The sequence below is a fragment of the Podarcis gaigeae genome (assembly GCF_964106915.1).
Source record: "Podarcis gaigeae genome assembly, chromosome: 17".
Taxonomy (NCBI): domain Eukaryota; kingdom Metazoa; phylum Chordata; class Lepidosauria; order Squamata; family Lacertidae; genus Podarcis; species Podarcis gaigeae.
The window spans coordinates 41637303-41653669 of record NC_139694.1 but is presented as its reverse complement, the minus strand read 5'-3'; the positions used below and the strand labels follow the sequence as shown (position 1 = coordinate 41653669).

Genomic DNA, 16367 nt, shown 5'->3' with positions numbered 1-16367 from the left:
AGATATGCTAAGATGGCGTTGATTTTAAAATGACTTGTGTTTGTTTTTAATAAGATGCTTCCAGTTCTCAGTACAACAGTTCAGTCAGAAATATAAACCCTCATTGTCATTAAGCCACATTATGCATGGGATCACTGCTGTTCTTTTACCAGGGCAAGAAAACATGCTAGTCGAAAGCAAGCTGAGCAAGAAGCATAGCATGCACCAGGAGGAATCCAATCGCAACAGATACACCCTGCAAAATAGCATAGTTTCTCCAGTCAATGCAGTATTGGCAATGAGGGTAGAATCCAGTTCAGTGCTCAGCCTACATCAAAATTGGTCACAATCAGTACACTTAACAAAAGCATCCCAGGTTAAATTAAGACTTACTACTCCCCACCACATCATGAGAAATAACAGGGTGCCAAGATGGCCCACTGGAGAACAGATGCTCCCTCATATTCCCCTTTGGACAAAAATAATACTTTTTTTTAAGCAATCAGGAAGGACCAGGAAACAGAACAGACCCACTGGAGGAGTAGCAAATTCATACAGGGCACATATTTGCACAGCAGAACAGCACCTGCTCAGGAAGGGCAAAGATGCAACTGTTAATTGCAAGAAAATGAGATGTTCAGTGTCTCCTTCTGAGGAGTTGTCGCAACTGGTGGTACATCCAGACAAAATCTGGGAGTTGACAAGGATGTAAAAATAGCTATTTGTCAGTATCAAGCCTCAGAAGGCTGTTTAGACAGGTCCAATTGTTCTTTCCTACTGCCTTTTTTTAAAAACCCCCACAGAAACAGATTTATTGGGGGAAGGGCTGGTGTTATCCCTGCACAAAAAGAGTAGTAGAACTCTTATAGGAGCAGCGTGTTATTCAGCTAAAAACAAAGATTCTCCATCTCTGAACTTTTGCCAGCTCCTGTTTCAATCTAAGATGGAGTTTAATTTTTTAAAAGAAGACGGGGCGGGGGGGAGAGAATTATGGACAGTGAGACAATTTTTCAAAGCCATTCAGGTTCCAACATAATACATTAAAAAGAATGTCAATAATCCATCATAATTACACAGTACAAACTGAGTCATCATATAGACATCAATTAACGCACCAAGACTGTAAAATACCCTTCAACATAACTTTATCCTTTAGTGTCAGGCCAAAGGGCTGACTGAAGCTGCTTCCCTAATTCATTAGGCAATTATAGCCCAAAGAACAAGGATGACATTAGTTTAATAAAATATTTCAATTGTCCCAGGATAGAAGAATCTTTGGAACTGGGCCTCTTCACTTGCAGTCTCTCAAATCGGCATAAGCCTGATTCAAGTCAGCTACCTCTGCAGGAAGCATTCATCTCTCTAGGTTACGTGTTGTCTGAAAGTAATAGGCTCTTTATAAACCTCTAGCACCGACTAGATTAGATCCTGGACAGCTATTCTCAAAAGATAGCAACTATGGACAATCAAGTAGGTTATTGAAGGGCAAGTATTTTCAGAGATTACCAAGACCATATTTGTTGCAAATTTGAACCTACTCTTAGAGAAACAGAGCAAGCCAGACTCCCTACCTCCTGACTTTTGTCCAAAAGCATGGAAGTGGCCATCATGCCCTCTTAGGAGGAAAAGAAACAATGTGATAAGGAATGCAATCCCACCCCCACCCCCAGTGATAATATCCATGGTGTGAGCACCTACCCACTGATAATTCTAACCTGCTGGACTCCAGAATAGGCAGAAACTATATTTAAGCAGGATCAATATATGAAATACCCCATATTCCAATTATATGCCACTTTCCCAGAATACAAGAGCCACATTTCCTTAGTAATCTCCAGTCTACCAGACAGTCTGTGTCCGGGCTCAATCCCTTTCTGCAGGCATGGTGCCAAAGATCACAAGTAATATAAAACTTTTAAAAAGCAGGATAAAACTTTATGAATGAATCACCAAAGGGACAGCTTAGCCTGAAAATTGCAATGTTTTTCATACCCACACAGACCCTGATCACCTTGTGAAGAACAAAACCACCCAGAGAAGTTGCTTGTCTGTAAGGAGGTGCACACAGGGTACAGTTCAGTATTAAAGTCCTAGGCTTTAGAGACCTCCAAAGAAGCCATTCTCAGCACCATCAGTCCGGGACCCCTTGCTTCCTTTACTAGGATTGGGTGTGGTGGAATATTTGGGTGGGTAACGAATGAAGAGCCGGTCTTCTTCCTTTTTTATCCAGCGCAGCAGCTTAGTCAGGACATTGATGGCACCAGCTTTGGTCACCAAAGGACTGAAGCAGGTATACAGTTCAAACTTACTTGTGACCTAGAGAAGAGAGGATGGGAGAAAAAAACATTCAGCCCCATTCAGTAGTGAGGCTGGGAACTCTCTGCAGGTGACATAAGACAACAGATACAACCAAGCTGTAGAATGGCTGGGAAACCAAAGCCTGCAGCTATGTGCAAGAGAGGAACTTACTATTCTGTAGCAGCGCCTTATAGGTAGCAAGTTCCCTAAACTACCAGATTTCACCAACCTTTGAGAACCTATAAAAGTTCCCAGCCACCTCACTCAAGAGCTGGACTCTTAATCCACTGAACAGCAGAAAGAATGTCTGTGATCCTTAAAACTTTGTGATGTTTGGTGCCATCTCCAACACAGATTATCAACAGCTCAAAAAGCCAGTCACAAGTTTTCTGTGACTCACCTAAGCTGTTTACCCCAGCTACTCTAATTTATAGGACACTGATAAGAAAAAGTAAATTATTTGTGAGTACCTAAGGTAGGGGTAAGGAATCTCTGCCTTCCCATCATTCCTGATCATTGACCATGAGGGGTGTCAGGAGTTGAGTCCAACAATATCTGGGGGGCATCAGGAAGAAAGGATTAAAATAAGGGTTTCTTTATTTTAAATCCATGAGGGGTTGGATTTACAGGGGTGAATCAATCGTGAAGAGAAATGTTGAGCACTCCTTTCCTTCCTCCCTCCTGCCTGCCAAGGGTTGACATGAGGAAAGCATGGACTTGGGAGTCCTGTATTATCCTCATAACGGGTAACTGCACTCTTAGCTAGCGATCACAAAGTCTCTTAGTTGAAGAAGCAGCCGCAGTGTCATTCCTCACCCAAGCCAAGAGGGTTTCCTTTTCAGCTACATGGTAGATGAGACGCAGAGGGCGTGAGGTACTGTGGATACGACTGTGAAGGTAGTGATAGAGGTCAAAGAGTCGGTGCCGTTCATTCTCACTGCAGTAAGGCCCCTCCAGTTCTGGGCTGTAATTGGTTAAAAAAAACATATCAGGAAATCAAAGAACTTTGAGTCCCTCTATACCACTCTTCACTATGGGTCAGGCTACTGAACTCAGGCGTAGTGAAGAATGGGAGGGATCTGTTCACCTCAACCACTGAGCAAATTCTTCAGAGATGGGAAAGGACAAAAATATAATCCCAGAAAAAGCCTCTAAGAAATGTCTGACAATCAGAAAGCGTTTAGGCTCCAATATGTTTTTCAGGCTCCAGACAAGTGGAAGCTATAGGAAAAGTGTCAGAACACCAGCATGTTTTCAGCTTCCAACGTATGGCTGCTCAGTCATTGTGTTGTCTGCACCTGATGCCATACACAGGAGTTAACTTTAGGCACTGCATAGCAAGATGTCACTTTTTAATCAATTCCATGTCTTTCTGAATTGGATCCTGTGCATAGCAGCACCCGAGATACGCATATGGACAAGCATACGCCCTAGCCATCTGTCAGCCTACAATGTACTAAAGTGGTCAGTGGAATACGCCCCTCATATCTTAGCACGTCTTTAGGGGAAGGAAGCTGCAAAATGGGCACATGTCTAAACAAGTTACAGTGGACACGGAGCAATGGATCCAAACTACAAGAAATAAGATTCCACCTAAACATTAGGAAGAACTTCCTGACAGTAAGAGCTGTTCCGACAGTGGAATTTGCTGCCAAGGAGTGTGGTGGAGTCTCCTTCTTTGGTGGTCTTTAAGCAGAGGCTTGACAACCATGTCAGGAGTGCTCTGATGGTGTTTCCTGCTTGGCAGGGGTTGGACTCGATGGCCCTTGTGGTCTCTTCCAACTCTATAATTATATGATTCTATGATTTCTGTGTACCACTTGCAAGACTTTGTCAGCTAGCAAGAATCTCCTGATGCCCACCCTCAGGTTCTCCCTTGCGGCCCAGTAGTTTCTACACAATGATTCTTTTTGATGCGGGGGATAAACCTCATGACTTGCTCTGTTTAAAGCTGTAATTCAATAAGGCCATCTTAGCCCTTCCCACAACCGCTGGCTGGGAGTCTTGGGGGGGGGGGGGAGGAAGACGAGGCAGGAGCTGTACCATCTCTCTAGGTTTGCCTGCCCCCAAAGCTAAGTCTAGATGTATCAACATAGCAAATTTAACACACACACAAATCAGTTCTGGGATGGAGCTTCTTCTGGGAATAGGATTGTGAAGCAAGTTAACACTTGCAAGAAAGAGAGAGGGACAGGGAGAGAGAGAGAGAGAGAAAGAGAAACTGCACTGTTCTGCTTTATCACCCAAGTATTGTTGCATTACAGCAGGCTTCCTCAAACTTGACCCTCCAGCTGTTTTTGGCCTACCATGATCCCTAGCTAGCAGGAACAGTGGTCAGGGATGATGGGAAATATAGTCCCAAAACATCTGGAGGGCTGAGTTTGAGGAAGCCTGCAGTACAGGATCATACTACCCATTATACAACAGCAAATCCACCACGAAAGCTCACTCAAAACATTAAGTGTTTACAAACACATTTGTATTCAGATTTATGAATGTCTGAATGAGACATTAAGGGGCACACCTAAAACCATTACATGTGTGAAGTCACACAGACACCAGGTGGGACTTTTTTTGTGAGCGGAAGAAGAGATGGCTGGGAGATCACCTGCTCTTGATGGGGTTACACTTCCTCTGAAGGAGCAGGTATGTAGCTTGGGGTACTCCTGGATCCTCTGCTGTCACTTGAGGCTCAGGTGGCCTCAGTGGCCCAGAGTGCCTTCAGCTCATGGCCCAGCTCTGGACAGGGATAGCCTAACTTCTACTGTCTATGCTCTGGTAACCTCTAAGTTGGATTACTGCAATGTATTTGACATAGGGCTGCCTCTGAAGACAGTCAAGAAGCTTCTGCTGGTGCAGAATTTAGCGGCCAGGTTGCTCACTGGGACAAGATGGTTTGAGAGTATTACACCAATTCTGGTCTGACTGCACTGGCTGCTAATTAGTTTCCAGGCCCAATTCGAAGTTCTGGTTTTGACCTATAAAGCCTTAAGTGGCTCAGGACCGCAATACCTCAAGGATCACCTCTTCCCATATAAAGCATCCCTGACTCTGCAATCATCATCTAAGGGCTTTCTCTATGTGCCTCTTCCACAAGACATCCGGAGGCTGAGGTGGCTCATTTGTGGAATGCTCTCCCCAGGGAGGTTCACCTGGTGCCTTCATTGTATATTTTTAGGTGAAAACATTTCTCTTCAACCAGGCCTGGCTCATGAATATTCCACAGCCTTTTAAATGTGTCTTTGGGAAGGGGGGGTATTGTTTTGCTGTTTTGTTTTAATTGTTTACTTGTTTTTATCCTGTATTTTATTCTGTGAACCGCCCTGAGATCTTATGATGAAGGTTGGTATATAGATCTAATAAATAATAAAATAAGAAGATGAAATGTGCTACTACATTCACATGAAGTGTCAGATTGGATCATTCCCCAAACAAATAATATTGCAATAAGCAAAATCATTCACTTTCTTTAATGGTCTACAGCCAATGAATTTCAAGCCCTACACATTTGCTTCATTTGCAAATGTATTGGTTTGGTTTTGTTTTTATTATGTATTTTCCGTTTTTATATGTTTCTTTTATGTTGTGAATTGCCCTGAGATCTACAGATGAAGGGTGATATTCAAATTTAATAAATAAAATAAATAAAAATAAATCTGGCAGGAAAAGAGATAGTCAAGCAATTAGCATTACAGGACACAATAGCTTTGTCCCTTAACAAGAGGACACTCCCCCTGTTTAAAAAAAAACAACCCCAAAAAATTTGGGTTCCAAAACCAAGAGATTTTGTCTGTCTACCCAAATTAAATCTTGAGATTTTCAGTACTCTTTTCCAGGACAGATATCATGCAACACTGCACTGAAGCAAAACTGTAGAGCATAAAAATAAGCCAAATCATATTTTCCAGAAATATGTCAATGACGGTCAAAACATTAAGAGGCAAAATGCTTCACTAACACCCCCACCACCATGAGAAACGTTGAGAATTCACAGGGGCCAGTATCAAGTCACAAACAAATTAAGCCATCCCCTACTACACTTCCATCTCACTGCCCTCTTCAAAGAGCTCTCATAGGGTTGAGAGCAGATCTCAGACCACACATGCCTCTAATTACCTCGTGAACTGGGGAAGCTGCCGGTAGTTATCAGGTATATCCAGAGGCTTGTACATAAAGTGCCGGAGGTCTGGCACACCCACCAGCCCCACACTATAGGAAGGGCTTCTCAGGCCGCTTGAGAGTGCCTGCAGGTAGTTCTGAGTCCTCATGCCCTCCTCAATGCGTTTCTTGCAGTCCGAGACAGAATAGAAAGACTCCTTGTCCGTGGAGAGAAGAATGAGGCAGACGGTACATTCTGCATCCAAGTAGGAAATATAAGCGTAAAAGTAACAATCCGGGTTGAAGCGTGGCAAGCAAATAGGTGTCCAAATCTCCCCTGTTTGGAATGCAGAGGTTGCCCCAATGAGGTTGAGCAATAGATGCAAGTCAGTGGGTTCTAAACGGCAGTCTTCAATCACTGTTTTCTCCTGCACTGTGGTGACCAGCTGACTGCGGGCCACCAGAATGGAGAAGACCAGATTGGGCGTGATGGCCTTCTGGAGCAAAGTGCCCAGGGAATCCCGCAGGGAGGCTTGGAGGGGCAGGCAGCGCACAGCACCAAGCAGGAAGCAAGGGTCCGACTCCACCAGGTTCAGCAGGCGGTTGAGGATCTTCTCTGAGCCGGTCAGCAGGCGCCGGAGGTCATAGTTCTTTTTCCGCTCAAAGATGCGGGTGATGCTGGCCTCTGTGAGCATGCTGATAATCTGATAGTAGACATACAAAAGCTCCTGCCGCAACTGCTGCTCTGACTGTAAGGTGCGCGACACAGACACCAGCACCAGCGGGCCCTGCTGCACAAACACCAGTTTGTGATCATCTGTGGTGGAAAGGAGAGAGCTAGTCAGAAGGTGCAGCAGACTGAGCTCTGCACAAATAGGACAGAACCAGATGTCAATCAACCCTAGGGGGAAAGCAAGACTGAGTAAAGTGTGCAATTCCATGGAAATGCAAAAAGCCCATATAATGCAGTATTGGGTATAAAATTAGCATCCCTAGAGCATACCTTTTTCAGATACACATTTCTTGCCCTTATGGTTGCAAAGATATACTTGAAAGCGTTCTAGACAACATCAGCTGAATCTCAGCAGTGTGGCTGAACAAGATCCCCAGCGGCCAGAGGCAGGATTTTAATGCCTTGTGTAGCTCCTTGTCTGTCTCCCAACCCCATGATAAGCAGAAGGAAAAGACATGCAAATAGTCAAAGGGGTAGAATCCACTATGCCAAACAAGAAATAACTGTATTTGGGTAATTTACGTAATTTATACAGTTTGAGGAATTAAGTTTTTCCTGACAACAGAACTGAAGTAGATCTATTTAAGTCCAGGATACACAGTGTTCTGACTAATTAGAACCTTATTTTTATATTGCTTTATTTTTTTAAAAATCAACTTTATATAGTCACTATTTTTTTATCCCCCATCATATTTAACTGAAGGAGATTTCTTCCCCTAAGGGATCACAGAGTGAGTTTGTTGGGCAGGATAGGCTACTAAATCTAAACATGCATATGCCATATATTATGATGGAGCACAAAAGACAGGGGTACACCATCTCCCTCCCCACTGCTCCAGCTGATGATCACTCCAAACAACTCTTTTAAAAAGGCAGCCAGGCACATAAACAGGCCCTTTCAAGTTTTTTTTTAATTATTATTAAAGATTTTCTTGTTTTACAGAAGTATGTGTAATGTCTCTCGTATTTTTTCCATGTAACATTTTTACAAATCCGTTTCATTTGTTGATGCAAATACATGAAACGTTGCATGCCAGAGCAGGACACATTCTGCACTTAAAAAAAAGGAGTATTACTACTACTGATCATAATAAAAATATGCACTAAGAAGAGATAAATTCAGCTGCCTGGACTAGCTATGCATATTAAGTACCTTTGGATTGTTTCCCCTATTTTGCAGAATTCATTCTGCAATTTTTACTATTTTGCTTCTGCTAGGCATGAAGAACAGCATGGAGCAAAACAGAGAAGCAAGCTCCAGTCTCTGACCCCTGGGCTCCCCAGACATCATCAGACACTGCCTACATGTTTCCAAGCATCTCTACAACCACAAAGGTGAGAAAAAGAATGAAAGGAAATTCTTAGGAAGCTGGATTTTGAAGCCAGAACATTTGTGCTTCTCTGTGCTTGCATGAAATCACAACTACATAGCTATGCAGTCCACATGACAGCTTTCTTCATATAAAAGAAAATTACCATGATAAAAACCCCAACTCCCTCTATTGCCCAGTAACTGAAATTCTTTTACACAGCCTTTACTGTTAACTATCAGTGGAAACAAGAGACTCCAAGATCGTTAGGCATCAGTCATGGTTCTGAGAGCCAGTCCAGTTTGAAAGAAACCAATAATTTTAAGCTGTAATTTTAAACTGTAGCTATCGGGAAATGGCTTAAATCTGGCTACAACCATGCCCAATAACTCCTATTCCAGAGCTTGAATTATGGGGGTAAAAGTAGAGGATCCTTAACAAAATCTACAAGCCCCAACTTCCAATCATGAGTGAGTCCCAAAGCCTCATAAAAACAAGTTGTTAATTGTAATTAAAACAATGCCCCACTGCCAATCTTTTGCCATACCAGAATAAATGGAACGGATGGAATTTTCCCCACTCTGGATGAATGAAACAAGTGCCATCATAACACCCATGGTGGAGCTGAGGGCTTCTTCGTTGCCATAGCGCGAGTAAATGGGTTTGCCAGCTTCACTTAAAACAAAGACATGTTTCCTGTGTGCCCGCCAACTGTCAGCTGTCACATCCTCATCCCGGTGTGTAGCCGGGCACAGCTGTGCCACTTCCTCCTCCCCAGGTGGTCCATCGCCCATCACCATAGGTCGGTTAAACTCGCTGGAGTCCTCCAAAGTGTTATCAGTTGAGGCTGAGTCAGACAGGTCCTTTTCACTTGATTCCTCCTGCATATCCGCTTTGGCATCTGCCTCAATTATGGGTCCATTGACTGGGACATCAGGTAGCTCCCCTTGCTCATCCAATGCAGAATAGGGCTCATCCTCACCTGGAAAAAGTCACAGCACAAGTCAAGGATTTCAGGAGTCCTAGCTTATCCTCACCTCCCTACTTGCACTAGCCTTTAAAGGTAAAGGTAAAGGTACCCCTGCCCATACGGGCCAGTCTTGACAGACTCTGGGGTTGTGCGCCCATCTCACTTAAGAGGCCAGGGGCCAGCGCTGTCCGGAGACACTTCCTGGTCACGTGGCCAGCGTGACAAAGCTGCATCTGGTGAGCCAGAGCTGCACACGGAAACGCCGTTTACCTTCCCGCTGGTAAGCGGTCCCTATTTATCTACTTGCACCCGGAGGTGCTTTCGAACTGCTAGGTTGGCAGGCGCTGGGACCGAGCAGCGGGAGCGCACCCCGCCGCAGGGATTCGAACCGCCGACCTTTCAGTCGGCAAGTCCTAGGCGCTGAGGCTTTAACCCACAGCGCCACCTGCACTAGCCTTTACCCTACTGAAAAGGCAGCTCAACTACTAAAAGTTGCAACACTTCATGACCAACTTTGCAGCAAGCTTCAGCATGTCTTTCAGCCACCCCAAAATCCCTTACTTTCCTCAGTCAGATGATGAAGTCTCCCTCATCTCCCTTTATGCCCGTCATTGGTTCCTAGCAGGGCTTCTTTTCAGCTGGAGCTCGCTGGAACTCTGTTCTGGCACCTCTCAGGTGGGTGCCATTAGAAAAATAGTACTGGTTCCTAGAAGAGGAACCTAGCACTTCAATGCTTTTTCTCCCCAACCAAACTTCACCACCACTTTAGCTGAGAGGGTATTGGTTCCCACACATATCTTGCTATCTGTAATCTCAGCAAAGAAAAGGGAGAGGCCTATGGTAAGCTCCTCTCTTTTTCTGTTTATGTCACGATATAAAACACTACAGGCTTTGCCAGCTTGATCTGGTTAGCAGCCACATCATCTAAAAGGTCCACTGTTAATGAACAGGTAGAATAACTGAACCACAACGGCAGAGACTTAAACCACTCACCTGTCTCTGCAGAGCTGAGCCCAGCCTTATGCTCAGGGAGATCCATCCCACCCTTAGAAGGCAAGCCAGGGTCTTCCCTCTACATCTCAAACAGCTCCTGAGAAGTCAAGAGGCAAATGTGAGAAGAGTTCCCCAGTGTTACAAAAACTAAAAAAACAAACAAACCAGGATGCAGGTGCTCTGTCGCTTACTCACCAGGCCCAACCCCATTCTCAAATTAGGGACAGAACTTAGAACACTGGCTTCACAGTTCCATTCACACCCTAACTCCATCCTCCACCTCCTAAAAGAAGCAGCAAAAAGAACCTCAACCTTCAGTTTAGAAAGTATGAATGAATGCACATCGGAGAAAAGGGCTTTCCAAGGGAAACAAGAAGAAGATTTTATTAGATTTTATTTCCCGCTTTATCACTACCCTAAGGAGTCTCAAAGCAGCTAACATTCTCCTTTCCCTTCCTCCCCCACAACAAAGGTGAGTGGGGTGTGAGGGGTGTGAGGTGTGTGGGGCTGAGAGACTTTAGAGAAGTGTGACTAGCCCAAGGTCACCCAGCATCTGCATGTGGAGGCACGGAGACGCGAACCTGGTTCACCAGATTACGGGACTACCGCTCTTAACCACTACACCACACTGGCTCTCAAAATGCAAAAGTCAAGATGCAAAAGTCAATCTGTCAGCCTTGCCTGCCCTCCGTGCTCTAATCTCAGTCACATGCCTGGGCAGGGATGCCTCAGAGGAGACAGCAGGAAATGCCCTGGTTACTAATCACCACACACACAGAGAGAGAAACAGAATTACTAGCGCTTAACTCCTGGATGGGATTTTAAGCAACTCCCATCAGCCCCAGCCAGCACAGTCAATGGTCAGGGATGATGGGAATTGTAGTATAACAATGTCTGCGGAGCCAGGTTGGGAAAGGCTGACTTCGATCACTGGTCTTCAACTGTTGCAGCAGGATCCAAAGTGACACTAGTAATACCACCCTACTTCAAAATAAAACAAGAGAAAGAGAAACAGGCAGTGGACTGAGTAGGTAAAGGTAACCGTGACCGTTAGTCCAGTCGCGGACGACTCTGGGGTTGCGGTGCTCATCTCGCTTTACTGGCCAAGGAAGCCGGCATACAGCTTCCGGGTCATGTGGCCAGCATGACTAAGCCGCTTCTGGCGAAACCAGAGCAGCACATGGAAACGCAGTTTACCGTCCCTACTTGCACTTCACAGCTGGCCTAGATGTTTCACAGGTGGCTGCATTCCACGACTGCAATAATAATCTCTGAGGGATTAAACTCTATGCAGTGATTCTGAACTTCCTCAGCCCTGAAGAAATGCCTTGTTTAGTTGGGGCTACCAACTATATTCATGATCCATTTCCCTCCTGTATTGGAATTCTTGCATAGATGTTCTTCCAGTCTTTAAGCCTTTATGTCCAGAAGAACTGAGCATCTGCCCAGAATGGTGCTACCATGATGTTCCCAGCAGCTTCTTATTCTTGGCAGCTCCAAGACTACTGGAAACCGCCTGGATACAGAAACAGCACTGCCACCATTGTCATATATAGGTTCATCCTCACTCTCAAAGAATGGGCATGGCAAGTTTTAAAAAGTTATTTGCAAAACTACACATTCACAATAAGATTAATGTGAATATACTACTGTACCACTAGTACTGTCAATCCTATAAGGAACAAACAAATGAACAGGCACCAAATCATGATCAGTGATTGTTAAAAGTATTGCAGTAGATTTCCACAGCCCTAACTGGTAAGAAAAGAGTGTGGTTAATTGTGTTAGGTCATCCTTGGCACCAGTTCCTGCAATGGTAGGCTCAGAACAATAAACACTTTCCAAAAAAGTAATTACTTCTACAGCCAAGCAGAACCAGGTTCTGCCATTTCAGCAACCTAGTTCAAAATTAAGTGTCAAAAGCAGCATCCAACATGTATTGTACCCCTTTACAGAACCTGGCGCCACATCAGATTGTTCAAGTGCCCAAGCAACTCAAACTGAGCAAACAGCCTCTTGCTGCTTTATGGCCCAGTCAGAGATGCCTCTGAAGGCCAGTTCACAGTGTAGGGGGATAACGTGTCTTTTTTTTGGGGGGGGGGGGAATAGGTCTATCAAGACATATGGGACCACACACATATCTATAAGAGGAATAGCTTAGTTTTCAGTAACATGTCAAAAGCAAACCCTTACATCACCTTCCTAAAAGTCATAGCAGGACTCCAAAAACAAAAATCTGTTCCAGCCATTACTAGTCATAAAACCTCTTTATCTTTCTAGAGAGCTACATGTATGCACATCAGCCCTGAACATTAGTCAACCAGCAAACCATTCCAGAAAGTTCACAAAGATCCATGCAACCCAGCCCCAAAACAACACAGCAACTCACTCAGTTGCAGTCTCAGAAAGCTGTGCAGCACACTAAGTACATATTGGAGAAAGTGGAGGCTGGAGAGTGGAGACAATTCAACTCTGCCTTCTCAATACAATAATAAATCCTCACCTCTGCTGAGAATTTCCCTCTTAAGTCATAGTAATTTAAATAAGCCAATTGGCAGAAAGTTTTGGGGCTACCAAAATGAAGTGTTTCTTCACACACTGCATAATTCCATAACTGTTGTCATCCCTGAAATATCTTTAATTGACAGTTGCCAAATCCAGCCCTCCATATTTCCATCAAGAATCATCTCCCATAGGATGACAGTTATTTTAATATTATTTTGTGCTGAACTGTTGCAATTCTCTTATGCAAGGGTGGGTTTTGTCAGACACGTCCTTGAGCACATCAGTGGAAACCCAACAGACATGGCAACAACCTTAGGTAACTCTTTTAGATAAACTCCTATTGGCTAGATCTAAAAATGTGACGGTGGGGGGAACCCTAGAAATGGCCCTTTTTCCCATCACACCCCACCAAGCCTTTTGGGGTTTTTTTTGCAAAAGAAAAAACATTTGGAGGGGGGAATGCATTACGAAATTTTATTCTTAGTATGATGAGCAAAATGCTTAAGGAAATATCTAAGCTACAGCTACCCTCAGCCACTAGGCATGAAAACTAAATGGAGCCTCCAGGTGCCACGACAGTCTACCGCTGAATAGCAGGTGCTGCGAGGGAGGAGTGGGAAGGCACTGCTCCTGGGCTGGGGATAAAGACTGCGGCACCGGACGGGCTTATGGCCCGGTCCTGCGGGGAAGGCTTCTCTGCTGTTGCTGCGGCAGCTGCCTGCCCCGAGGGGCTTCCAGTCCATCCCGAGGGAAGCGCCGGAGACCCCCTCGCCCGAGAAGGCCCCGCGGCCGCCCCGCTCCTCCGGAGCCCCGCTCCCGCCCGCCCCTCACCGTCCGCGCGAGGGCTCCGCGTCGCCCCATTGCCGCGCAGTCCCTGCGCCCTCCGTCGGCCGCTCTTCCGGACCCGAAGGGGCAGAGGGCGGGCGGGGAAGGGGAAAGGACAAGCACCTCGACGAATCACAGGACGAGCAGCGGGAAGGCGGGGCCTCGGGGCGCGAATCCCGGCCCGCGCATGCAGCTGCTTCGGAGTGTCAGCGAGGAAAAGGGGCGGCCAGAGGCCGCGGGAAGCGACAGAGGGAGGCGAAGGGGCGGGGCCATTACACCCGGCTGAAGCAACCGCAGGCGCCGAAGGCCCGAGGAAAGGGCGGGGTTAGTCAGGAACGTCCACCAATCCCAAATGGGCTTTGCCTGGAGGGAGGAGCCGGGAGCGGCGGGGCGGAGGCGGCTCTTCCAGATATGCGCAGAATCAGGAAGTGGGACGGGACGGGTCGCTCTGGAGGCGGCGGCTTCTTGAGGGTGGCGCGCAAGAAGAGCAGTAGTTCATCATTACACTGGTACCTCTGGTTACGTACTTAATTTGTTCCGGAGGTCCATTCTTAACCTGAAACTGTTTTTAACCTGAAGCACCACTTTAGCTAATGGGGCCTCCTGCTGCCAGAGCCCGATTTCTGTTCTCATCCTGAAGCAAAGTTCTTAACCTGAAGCACTATTTCAGGGTTAGCGGAGTCTGTAACCTGAAGCGTATGTAACCCGAGGTACCACTGTATTATTTTACTTAAGAGACAAACAGTAAAGTCACCAAAATAATAAAATGACAATGACAAGCAATTAGCTAAAAGCAATTAACTAAAAAGGGACGCAGGTGGCACTGTGGGTTAAAGCCTCAGCGCCTAGGACTTGCCGATCGAAAGGTCGGCGGTTCGAATCCCTGCGGCGGGGTGCGCTCCCGCTGCTCGGTCCCAGCGCCTGCCAACCTAGCAGTTCGAAAGCACCTCCGGGTGCAAGTAGATAAATAGGGACCGCTTACCAGCGGGAAGGTAAACGGCGTTTCCGTGTGCGGCTCTGGCTCGCCAGAGCAGCGATGTCACGCTGGCCACGTGACCAGGAAGTGTCTCCGGACAGCGCTGGCCCCTGGCCTCTTGAGTGAGATGGGCGCACAACCCCAGAGTCTGTCAAGACTGGCCCGTACGGGCAGGGGGACCTTTACCTTTACCTTTAATTAACTAAAAAACAACAAAAACCGAGCAAGAGTTCAAAGCAACACGAACTCCCAGTCGCCCAACACCCGGAGCCCGCGCGACCTCTGCTGCGCAAAGCAGAAGATGAGGCTTCCGCGAGAAGGCGGCGCGGGGAGCGGGCGGCCCTGGCCGGGAGGAGCCCGAGCTCTGCAGGCGGCTGGGGGCAAAGCAGAAGCGCAGCAGCAGCAAAGACCCCCATCCCCCCCCGCTTCCTTTTGGCTGTGATTAAAAATAGGTTGGGAGCGAAAGCTCCGAAGACGCCGCGCAGGCCTTTTTCTCCGCAGCTGAGAAGCGAGAAGGGCCCGAGTTCCGCGCGAGAGAGGGAGGCTTAGGCCGAAGCAGCCCCGCGCAGGGGCCTTTCTATTGGGCAGCGCCGCACCTGCCGCCCGCTGAGCAGAAAGCTCTCTGGGCGGCCGAGAGTCAGTCCGCGAAAGCCACGCCTGACTTCGGGCGGGGAGGTCGGCCGTCAGAAGCGCGCCAGGCCGGGCGGAGGGCGCCCCGGGCTCCAAGGAGAGGCAGGCGCCTCGGGCGGCCCATCGGGGCCCCCGGAAGGCCTGGCTGCTCTGCCCGCTGCCGCCTCCACCGCGGCCTCCTGCGCTTAGGCCAAGGCTGACCCCCCCGGGCCCTTCCCTGCTTCGCGTTGCCCCTTCCTTCGTTCGCCCCTTTCCTCCGAGCCATTTTGTGCTTCGCCTCAGGGGCCCAAACATCTTCGCCCATCCCATCTGTGGGGATTCTCGGTGCCTTGGAGTCGGTCCGCTTCTCCGAAGGACAAGCCGTGTGGCTGGAGTCGCCCTGGCCGCGGTCCCAGCTTTGCTCCCGGAGGGGACATGGCGCCCGGGGGCTCCAGGGCCAGGCGGCCGGCACCGCCTTCGGAACTTGGGCTTCCCTCTCATGTCTTTGGGGATTGTGAGCGCGAGGGCAGAAGCACCTTAGAACTGATTTTAGAAAGAAAGAAAGAAAGAAAGAAAGAAAGAAAGAAAGAAAGAAAGAAAGAAAGAACCGCAGAGTTCTCCTGGTCATTGATGATCTTATGCCATGGTGGGACTCTGCCAACCTAACCAGAATGCTAATCAAGTCCTTGCACTTTATAATCAGTGGCCTTAAAATGTGTCTGTGCTGCTGAACCTTGCCATTTCTGCTGTTTCAGTTTCATTAACTTACCAATGGCTTTAAAAGGGAATTGGAAAAATTCACGGAGGAGAGGCTGTCCATGGCTATTCATCCTAATGGCTAGGTGCCGCCTTCCAGGTAAGAGGCAGCAAATGCCTTGGAAGAACAGGGTAACAAGAGGAGCTGGAGAGCTCGGTGGCTTTTGTGCCTTCCTTGTGGGCTTCCTGGGCGTCTGGTAGGCCTCGGGGGAATCGAGACACTGGGTGAGATGGGACTTTGGTCTGATCCAGCAGGTCTCTTCTTACCACCTTAAAGATAAAGGTACCCTTGACCATTAGGTCTCGTGGACGACT

General features: G+C 47.1%; 2 protein-coding genes across 8 annotated transcripts in view; one reads left to right on the top strand and one right to left on the bottom strand.

Moving 5' to 3' along the window:
- PTPN18 (protein tyrosine phosphatase non-receptor type 18) overlaps positions 1-16367 on the top strand; it is an 86212-nt gene that overhangs the window by 5463 nt on the left and 64382 nt on the right. For 3 of the 5 annotated variants that reach the window (XM_083718945.1, XM_083718946.1, XM_083718944.1), the window contains one exon: positions 8327-8443. In XM_083718945.1, the coding sequence (XP_083575071.1) occupies positions 8414-8443 (30 nt within the window). In that variant the 5' untranslated portion in view covers positions 8327-8413. Of the gene's footprint in view, positions 1-8326; positions 8444-16085; positions 16153-16367 lie in introns of those variants that run through there. The other 2 variants (XM_083718943.1, XM_083718942.1) reach the window with 2 other exon arrangements.
- LOC310834811 (vacuolar fusion protein MON1 homolog B-like) lies at positions 19-13823 on the bottom strand. 3 transcript variants are annotated; one of them, XM_083719187.1, is made up of 6 exons: positions 13718-13823; positions 10382-10478; positions 8966-9400; positions 6394-7192; positions 3094-3241; positions 19-2295 (listed from the first exon to the last, which is right to left on the bottom strand). In XM_083719187.1, exons 2-6 carry the CDS (start codon positions 10425-10427, stop codon positions 2077-2079), a joined length of 1647 nt encoding a protein of 548 aa, XP_083575313.1. In that variant the 5' UTR covers positions 10428-10478; positions 13718-13823; the 3' UTR covers positions 19-2076. The 3 variants fall into 3 exon arrangements, with proteins under 3 accessions (XP_083575313.1, XP_083575314.1, XP_083575315.1); XM_083719188.1 differs by lacking the exon at positions 13718-13823 and adding an exon at positions 12771-13713; XM_083719189.1 differs by lacking the exon at positions 13718-13823 and adding an exon at positions 10577-12469.